The sequence below is a fragment of the Stigmatopora nigra genome, chromosome 12, assembly GCF_051989575.1.
Source record: "Stigmatopora nigra isolate UIUO_SnigA chromosome 12, RoL_Snig_1.1, whole genome shotgun sequence".
In the NCBI taxonomy this organism is placed as follows: Eukaryota; Metazoa; Chordata; class Actinopteri; order Syngnathiformes; family Syngnathidae; genus Stigmatopora; species Stigmatopora nigra.
In genome coordinates, this window is record NC_135519.1 from 10,366,631 (window position 1) to 10,377,145 (window position 10,515).

At 39.5% G+C, this 10,515-nt stretch overlaps 1 protein-coding gene across 1 annotated transcript; it reads right to left on the minus strand.

Annotated features, from left to right (window-relative positions):
* Nucleotides 1-2,116: 2,116 nt before the first annotated feature.
* nkx2.3 (NK2 homeobox 3) lies at nt 2,117-4,222 on the minus strand. The gene is made up of 2 exons (XM_077729525.1): nt 3,853-4,222; nt 2,117-2,793 (listed from the first exon to the last, which is right to left on the minus strand). The coding sequence occupies exons 1-2, from the start codon at nt 4,220-4,222 to the stop codon at nt 2,117-2,119; spliced, it is 1,047 nt and encodes a 348-aa protein (XP_077585651.1).
* Nucleotides 4,223-10,515: the final 6,293 nt, after the last annotated feature.

The window sequence follows — 10,515 nt, forward strand, 5'->3', positions numbered from 1 at the left end:
GAAAAATTCTAACAGAATATCATTTCTAATCTTGCTTTCCCAATTTGAATAAAATAAATCTCTCACTATGTGTAGTTTAAAAAACTAATCAATTGCTGAATTTCTTAATTTTTTCCCTCTGAATGCCATGTTTAGATTGAAAATATTTTCATGAAGCTCAACTTCCACAACAATGTATACTAATTGCTCAAAATAAGCACCAAAACATGGAAATTTTGATTCTGTAATTTAGATTTTAATAATACACCAAAACACCATTGCAAATAATATTTTTTTTCAAAATGCATAATCTTGTGGTATCAAATAATTCTACAATGAATATTAAAAGATAAATAAACACATCAGCCATTTTAGCTCATTACCTCATGATCGTTAAATTGTACTTGAACATCACAAAGTCTGGCTTATTTTTCCCATCAATTCACAATAAATGGCTATTTTACTTTTATTCCAGACGGTGGTGCACATTCTGTGCAAAGCTCCGTGACCCTCGAGGACTTTATAGGTAAAAGTTTCCCCTCCCCTGATTAGGTGCTTCTAAGTGTTTGTAGCGGTTGCCATGACAACCTTTTGTCCGAGGGAAAGCCATAGCTCAGATGAGCCCTGCTATCTTTGGAGGCATGCAGATAGCGATCACTGCACTCTGCCGTCGTCCGGCCTGCGTCCTCAGGCACCGCCGTCCTGTCGCCACTTCTATTTACACTATAGTACCGGCGTGCAAAGCCAATGCAGCAAGCGACCAGAGGGAAGTGAGTGTCCATCAATGGAGACAAACGCTGTGTTTATGTTGTCATTGGGCTCCATTAGTGACAGTGAGGAAGGGGGGCGCTTATTCCTCGCTAATGGACTCAATTAGCCTGGCGTGAACGTCCCAATCATTTCACTGAAAAAGCGAGTTTCATCATTTTTCTGGAAGATTTGTATTTTTTAAATTGATGCATTTTCATTTTTCGATACATCTTGTGAGGTTGTCTGGTTAATGTCCATCTGGGATTCCTGACCTGGAAGTACATTCTCTACGTTTCTGGTTCTCGTCTCAGCAAAGATGCCGTGGAACGTTCTCACAATGCTATTTAAAAATTGATGTTATGTCCCAAAAATAAAAGGGGAAAAAAGAGAGGTATGGGCATTTGTTAAGATGTATCAAGGCCGTGGAAAAACGCGAGATTAATTTTTTCTAACTGCTTAAATGGAATTTAAATTTAAGTAGTATGTCAGCGATTGAAATGTAACTTGTAGACAAGGCCAATACATAATTAGTCTAATCATTTTAATAATTATAAACAAGGCACATGCCATTCGATAAAATATGGGGAAATTATTCCTTTACTTTTATTCAAAAAAACGTATTTTGCACTTCTATAAAATTGTCTGAACTTTAAGTGATGTCAAATTTGATGCCAAATATCTCAGAATGGCTTCTTTTACTAAAGAAGTTGAAAAGAATAAAATGTTGTTGTTTTTTAATATTATGATGGACCAGTTTTGTATCGGTTAGATTCTTTTTAGTTTTTTTCAATCCTGTTTGATAGTATTTTGAAATTTACGGTAAAACTTATAAAATATAAAATTATGAGAAGAGGGCATTCTAAATAATACATTCAAATATTTTAAATGACAACATATAATATACATCCGCAAAGAGAATTTCTTAACAAACATATCAAAGAAAACTGTGTTGAACATTTTAATAAACGCACACACTTACAAATCAATTCCACTGTCTTTTTTGTACTATTTTTTTAAATTCATTGTATGTTTATTGAAATATATGTGCGTCACCAACCATAAATATATATTTTTCTATCAATTAACTGACAAAAATGTGCATGCCACGCAAGGACGTGTTTTTTTAACATTACTATAATAATATTAATAATAATAGAAAAAATGTTTCAGTCACGACTCAATCAAAATAACAAATTGTGGTGTATTTGCTCCGTAACAGCATCTTCATCAGCATCTTTTTTCAAGCTAACCTTTTAAATTGTGGTTCCTATTCCATTCAGAAAAGAATCAGCACGCATGCATGTAAAGTGTAATCGTCATTTTATTGCGAGGGCTGCTCTGGGTCATCCGCAAAAAAAAAGTGTATACATCCAACGTATTTGTCCAATTACCATGCACGGATCCCCTGCAGAGACCCCTGGCATGAAGGGACCACCGTCCCTTGTGCGGACTGACTCTGTGTTTGCGCACCCAGAGCTCCAAAATTCATGTTCATAAAGGCGTTGGCGGTGGTGTTGGAAGCTGGTAATGCAGGTAAAGTAGCACAAGAATAAGTATTTGTGTAAACCGAGTTGTTGTAGCTGTAGGTCGGATAGCCATTGTAGCCGTACGGACTCGGAGTTCCCACAGCTGAGTAGGAAGTGTTATAGGTCGGGGATCCTGTCAAACACGGTCTGCCGTCACGTACTAGAACCGGCACTGCCACCCTTCTTGGCGGGGGAGGAGGTGGTGGAGGACCCGGTGGATGCTGGGGGTGCTGGTGGTGGTGGGGGTGGTGGTGATGGTGGTGGTGGTGACCAGCCATCTCTAAAGTTTTGTCCTGCCGCTGCCTCTTGCATTTATACCTCCGGTTTTGAAACCAGATCTTTACTTGCGTCGGGGTGAGTTTGAGGGAGCCGGCTAGGTGTTCTCTCTCCGGGGCTGACAAGTAGCGTTGACGCTTGAAACGACGCTCCAGCTCGAACACCTGAGTCTGGGAGAAGAGCACTCGGGGCTTCCTCCTGGTCCTCGGCTGTTTGACGGCTGGTTTCTCGGCCTCCTCGTCTTGCAACACATCGGCAACTTCTACGGGTAAACCGGGGAAATTGTTAATGCAAGTTCTAATATTTCAGTCATATTCAATATTGTTTACCCTGACGCCTCTTTTTTATATTTTGAAATGTATTGAGTATGTACTTTAATAACTAAATTATGAGGAAAATTCCATTCGTTATTTAGATGCAAATATGTATGCATTTTTTTCAGATATGTAACAGTAGTGTATTTTATTAATATGATAAAAATATTATTTCTCGCAGGACATTTGACCAAAACAACCTTTTTAGTCTCTCTGCGTGTCTGTATGTCTGCCTGCCTCTGTTGGAATTAATGTAATTATTCTAAAGATGTTTAAAGAATAGGGAAAGAATGACAATTTGCAAATTCAGGGGAAAATGAAGGATATTTTTCAAATATTATATTAAAATGTGCTTATACCTAATTAGGTTTGAGAGAATCTTACTTCATTTGGAAACAAATAACATATTTTTAAAGCTTAAATACACAATAACCAATAAGAAGCGAAATTCAAACAACATAATTTATAGCCATGTTTGTATATTTATATATTTTTAAGTGCTCTTTTTTATCCCGTTGACATTTAATTTTAAGCAAACATCCCTTCACCCCTCCAATTTCATTTCATCATCTTCCAACTAAGTAAAACACATTTTTGATATTATTGCCTTTTAAGTGTTGCTACCATTCGTTTTTAAGTGTACTTTTACATCCCTTGCAATGTCAGGTGCATGAACATCTCACACTACATACAAACTGTTCCAACTAAAATATGAATGTAGTTGAGTATATTACAAGTACAAGGAACTGCAGCTGTCAATGTGGTCATAAAAGCAACAATGTTTCTTATTATAAGCAGTATAAAATAACACATGCAGGTAGTTCAACTAAACAACCCATTTTTTGACCATGCATAAACGCATGTGTGTGTGTAATTCGTTGTTTATGGGAAATTGAATAGCGTGCATTGGATTTGTTATGTTTTCTAATCAGATAATTGATCATCATTTAATCAAGGAGAAATTAAACGCACAAATGATATACAATTTCATGATATTGCGCACTCACTGATGCCTCGGTCTTCCTGCTCGGTCTCCAGATCCAAGTCTACCGGGTGAATTTGCGCCGGATTGCCGAACATCTCCACGGGCAACCCGGCCTCAGCGTGCAGTCTGTCCGGTCCTGCGAGCGCACCGAGGTACGACATCCTCTCGTCGCACTCGGAGCTGATGGGACTCGGGCTTTCCCTGCGAGCAAGCATGCAGGAGGGAGGCGAGTGTGTTCGAAAAACTCCCGACTGCATGGGGAGTGTGCCGGAGAAACCAGAGAGACACGAAATGAACTGGAACTCTTGAGACTGTTGCTGAAGTTCCAACTTCAGGATGTCCTTGACCGAAAAAGGCGTGCTGGAGGAGGTTATAACCGGGCTGGGGAGCATGGTGTCCACCGGAAAATAACCGTGTCCAAGGAAAGAGAACGTCCCTGCGTCAAGGTGATTCCTCACCTTTTTTCTTTCTTTCTCAAAACAAGACAGTCCGTGGTGACATCCCTGTTTATCTGGTGCACGAGGTGGAAGAGAGAGAAGAGGGGCTAGAGTGCTGTCGATCCTGTTTAGATGGCTCAACGGAGTGAAGAAAGAAAAAGCATGAGTCAAGATTCTCTCTCACTCACTCACTCACTCACTCTCTCTCTCTTTCTCTCTTGCTCTCTCTCTCTCTCCCTCTGCCCCCCCTCTCACACACACACACACACACACACACACACACACACACACACACACGTCACAATCATTCTCTATAAATGTAATCACACTAACCTAATTTAGGATAACTCCCCCATCCTTAAAAGTGGTGCTGTAACAGGTCAAATCAAGCAACGCTTTAAAAAAATTCAGTGGCCGCTATTGACAGCGATAAACGTCCGATCCACTTGAACTCAGAGTAATGCAGTCAGGATTCACATTAAAAGAATAGGAAAATAAATCTTTATGGACATTCTAATCAAAAAGGGCTTATTAAGAAGAAATGTATGGACTATTAATCTATTATATGTTTCAAACGGTGTTTCCATTTAATTTGTTGAATATTTCAGCACCACATGGAGCCAAGACCTATGAAATGAAAGCAAATAAACACCATTATACCAACACAAAACAACTGGGAAAATGAACTCTCCTCCCCCTAAAAAAAGAACGTTTATCATCTGCTGAATTTCACCCCTCTCCACCCCAATTGCCCATTAACACTATAGATTATAGACCTATCTTTGTTTCCTGTCTGGGCTATAATGGATAAGATAAATGCTTACATGGTGCGAAATACTCCAGAAAAAGGATGTGTACGCTTGTGTGTTAGAGTTGTAATGTGTCTTCACATATCACAAATTCACAACTTTTCTTTGCCGCTATTATTTAATTATTTTTCTCTTGCTACTTGGACTCAGCACTGAAGAACAAAAAAAAATATCATAGCAGTGAGCCTACTTCACGATTATCGCCGCCATGTCGCTATATTTGAGGGATTACTGTAAATTGGCATAGTATTTAGAGTTAATGATTGACTGTTCAGGAAAACAGCTTCTGAAATCTTATTGCATTTTAAAATGAATTTAAAAAGTGGCTGAAGTTTCCACCAATCATTTTGCACATAATTCATTAAACAACACACGATTGTTCCATATTATATGATGGATTCAAGAATTACATGGACATGACTATATGAAATGTTCTTCTTATGTTTCGTCAGCCCTGGTTTTGAGAGTTGGTTATGGCAACATATACCTATACAAAAAAATCAATAAATGTATCAATTATTTCCATGTTTGCAAATGTAGTAATTTGATTCGCAGCCGAAACGTCTTAGATAAACAAAAATTGTATCGAGGTGCCGAAGGGGGCGTCTATTTGGTGAAACGCGACACCTGTCTGCTGTGGCCCAAGTGCAGGCGCCAGGCTCCAAAGGCCCATTGGCCCTAAACCATGTGGAAAGAAAAAGGAAAGCATGCTGGTTTAATCTCATCCGCTCGCCATCAACAAGATGCTGTTTAGATTAGGCTCTCGTCAGTTTACAAACATGTCCCATCTTTCCCTAAACGGCCCAAAACGGTGAGGCGTGAAGGATTGCCCCAGAGAAACAAAACAAAACTAAACTAAACAAAAAAACAACAGTACTGATTTTCAGATCAGATTTTAAATACATTTTGATTACCCAGAAATGAAGTATACAGTGTTGCTTGGTTGTCAAAAGATGCCCTCTTCGAGCCAATGTTTTTTTCTGTCTTTATTGAGCGTAAAGACGACAAGTGAAAAATTCCTGAATAGCCAGTTTGGGTAAAAAACTAAATAAAAAAAGTATCTATGATTGGGCAGCGAGATATTAAAATAAAGAAACCCATTTAAACGACCAATGAACATAAAATGAGAACTTAATTGGATTACATTTGAATGAAGCTAAGTTTTTTAGGCAATTAAGGAAAATTAATTATTTTTTACCATTCAATTTTAAATCTTGATTACATAATTGGAAGTGTGTGCAATATTATTGAGTCACCCTAACAGATATTTCCTATAAAAGGATAAATGTCTGATGGGCCAACAGGCTTCATTCAATTTGTTTTGTTCTAAACATCATAGATGCACCAATTTTAGCACATAGTGATAACATTATCTTTAACCTGAAACATAGCCAAGTTAACAAAGTTTTCTTTTAAGAAAACTGTTCATAATTCAGTCAAATGTTCAATAAGTTAAGCGACACAAGATGTCTGCAGACCAGCCAACAATGCCACCGACTCTGCTTTTAGTTCTAGCATATCATACCTATGAGTCTACTACGCATAGGCTGCCATGTTTAGGCGGTCCTCGCGTGCCAACGCTGCCATGCCCTCCCTCACCTACAAGTGGCCGACCAGGGTAGCCAGCTTGTTTACAGAGCGGAAGAGCCTGTTTCCTGTCTGTAACAAAATCCAGACTCCCCGTCAGTGTCAAGGAGCTGCTCGCCATACCGGCCAATTCATCATCTTCATCGAAGAATCGTCGCGAGATAAGCCTCCCGGGTCCGGCCTGCATTACAGGTCGGCTTCTGTCGGGCTACGAACAAGATAAGCCCTGGCTCTCATCTATTCCATATTGACACTTTCCACCCACTCGGCTGTCAAATTTCAATCATTCCATTAATGCACTTGTAGAATTGGTAGCTTGCCAGGCGTTGCTGAACGGGTTTGGACGAGTTCTTGCCTTATGCTGGATCGACAAACTTGTTGAAGCAGAAGACTTGGGCTGAATGGCAGGTGTACGCTCACCTAATACATTGCTGAAAATCCAATTCAACAAATTCTCTAGTGCGCCAAGGAAAGTGTGCAGGTTTGATTGGCTTGAGGAGACACTTTTGACTTAATTTTACCTGTCTTAACACACTTGTTAACACTATAACCATTTGTCACCTTCAAGGGTTTGTTTGGAGGCTTTCACAAGTGCAGTAATGCCATGCTGTTAATTGTTAACAGGTAGAATGTAGCCAATTTATTTGCTTATAGATGCTATATACTAAAATAGTTTAGCTTCTTGCTCTGTATGTTGATAAAAAAATAGATTTGTATGTGTGGTGAAGAATTTCTTCGTAGTTGACTCCCATCACTACCTTTATATGGGAACAAATACAAATTGAAAACCTGAACAATTAAATACTGTCTTCAAATAAATATCTTCACCCCCTTCATAATTTTGTTTTGTGTCTTTCCTAACTGTCACACAAGTGTAGAACTAAAAAAAAATGCAAATTTATCTTAAATCATTTGTTGGCCAATGTGAAAAAATGTTCATACTTCATGATGTCTTGAAATCACCCCTCTGAAATGTGTTGAAATTCACAAAATAGATGGCCTTGGCTAGATTCAACTAAACTTTCCGCTTCTTTTATCTCACCGCCATCATTAATATTGTAATAATGGCAAAGGACCAAACCGTTGTGTTGTCATTAATGGTTGAATTCTCAGTGCCGGAAGCCGTGTCTTATCAGCAACGCATGTGATGGTGTCAGTAGCCAAGAGCGAGGCTGCGCTATTGTACCGCTGCCTGGGGCCAAGTGACGGATTACACGATTTCTGGAGGAAATGGGGAGGCCACAGCCTAAGCGGTGGACCCTTGCCTTCACCTGCTAAACTTTTTTTTATCTTTTAAATGTAGTATACTTGCTCTTTTTTAAAGATATTCCTGTTATTCATTTGGTTTGGTAGATGCATGATTGTCTCTTATTGCTTTTTTTCTTACAGACAGCCGCTTTAGTGCGTGTTATGATGCACGAAGGTCCATGCCACACTTGGAGGCCATCAGAGGAGGAAGTGACCAGTCTGGATCCCCTGCACTTTGCCCTCCCTCGGGTCCCATAAATTAGCTTGCTGTAATTCTCTCCCAGACGGCCTTGCCCTAGCAGGTGTGTGTTTGTATATATGAGTGTTAACAGGGAGATTTAAAGGCTGTGCTGTGTGGGATCTACAGTGTTGGGAATGTCGTTTCAGAGGAAATGTGCAACCTAAATATGTTTATCCTCCCGTTGCCACGCAGGCCTAGTAGATAAAGATGTGGCGGAGGATGTTTAGACCTTTTTTTATTCTCCTGAACTGCCGACCAAACTTGGACACTGCTGAAATAACATTGGTGAAATCAAAAGGTTGAAATAAGTTCAAATTTGTGTAATGGCTCTCAAGGGGGAAAAGACAACGTTACCATAAAATATCTTGACTGCAATGTATAAACACATTTGTGGGAAATGCTGATGTCCTCATCCAGAAATGGCCTTTTGTTTTGCTGTATAAGTGACATTTATTGCTTTTAATAACATAACGTTAGGTCATTTCATTTTTCATGAATAGTTGGTAAAGTATCAAAAAACTTTAAGTTAAAAATGGATGACATGACTCTTCCGCTTCCTGTCGTTGTTTTCTTGATGTTTCAGTTAGTTCAAATTGTGTTCTGTAGGGCTTGTACTTTAGATACAACCCTATTCTACCTGCCCTGCAAGTAAAAAGACAGAGTAGAAAGAAAACTAGATGCCAAGAAAACATGTTATAAATTACAGTGATTTTATTTTTGTGTTTAGTACTAGTTTGGCAAAATTGTGAGCTTAACCAGACCGGTGTGCTGTGATCTTTATCCATCCTCTCCCTCTCCTGCTGACATTCAATCACAGATCTAATGCAGTTGCTGTTAGATTAGGTGATTGGATGAGCAAAGTGTAACTTCCGCCAAAACCTAACCGTCTGCCTTCAGTGTCAGTGGCTTAAATTTGGTAGAGTGCACAATTACTCTGATTGTTTTTTTCCTTTTCCAGCCCACAATAACCATTTTAATTAAAGACTCATCAATGCAATAAATAAAACTTTGAAATACACATGTGTAAATGAAAAATATATATTTTTTGACTTTTCCTCACCACATTAAAAATGCAATTTCCCCTAAAATAACAGGGTACAACACCCTCACAAAAAAATCTGCAAAAAAATAAATAATTGACCTCACTAAAATAAATCAGTTCCATGCAATTGATAGAACCTCCCGGAAACCTATCGAAAATTCTGCAAATGCTGAAATTGCTGAGGGAAAAAAAATGCTTTTAATTAAATATTTTTCACTTTGTGTCTAAATTCCTTCCCAATCCTGTGCAAGCACATGAAAAAAATCAAACAGAGCCCACAGATGCATGTATGCATGCACATACTTGCGCAGGAGGCCCAAAACACACGTGTCAGGCGGCATATAGTCAGTCATTAGACTACACAGGGAGGCCCCATCTCCTATGTTGTGACTGTGTCTTTTTCCTTGTTAGAGAATTTATGATGCTGTCTTTAGAAAACAAACAGGGTGGGCAGCTAAAAAGGTGGTCACTCACCACAACTCCCCTGACCCGGAGAGACACACGGAGGCCATCGCAACATGTGAGCCACGCACGCTACGGCGTCTCCCTCGGAATGCATGTGTGCACACACTCTTGTTTGTTTTCCATTGATATGGCCAGTGGAATGTGTCTGTCTTGTGCCTCAATCTGTGCCTTTGTGTGTTGTGAGTGTCAGCGTCGCACAGCAGCAAGGATAACCTGCATGCAAACAAAACACAGATAAAGCACTTGGCAGCAACCCCCCCCCCCCCTTTTTAAATGGAAAACCTGGTATTGCTTTGTAGATCAATTCCAAAATAAACATCAGTTTTCAGGTAGTGAAATGCCTAGAAACTACCTATCTATATATAAGTTGATTCTCGCTTTATTCTAGATATGTCACATTCCAAATTATCCATCATTATACCTAGGGGCTTCTTCTGTCTTCGTCTTCTGTTCTGACTCACGCGTCACATCAGTGGGCCCCTGGGGGGCTCTCGCCAATACATTCAGATCACACACCCTACCCCGCTCTGGGCCCCAAGCCTTGTTCCAGAAGCTCAAATCCCATAATTGCAGGGCTGACAGCGCTAGCAAACGTACAGACGTCCTCACCTGGTCGGAAAGAATGAAAACATCAAGAATGTCAAAATGCATTGAGGAGATGATTGAGGAGATTGAGACACTTGGGGAAGGTGTGCAGCACATTAGGAAATGTACTATGGGCAACTCATATCAATGGGCATTGTTGACATAGAACTACTTATAGGGAATGGGGTTTGTTTAGAGTATTCCATTGGGGTATGAGAGAGATGAGATTAAGATTACAGATCTTTCCAAAACTACCATGTGTATCAACTGT

Bases quoted from the DNA above. Each gene is read 5' to 3' on its own strand.
- nkx2.3 (XM_077729525.1), bottom strand. From the start codon at position 4,222: ATGCTCCCCAGCCCGGTTATAACCTCCTCCAGCACGCCTTTTTCGGTC. The intron at 2,794-3,852 runs GTGAGTGCGCAA...GTTTACCCGTAG, and splicing joins GCAGGAAGACCGAGGCATCA to AAGTTGCCGATGTGTTGCAA.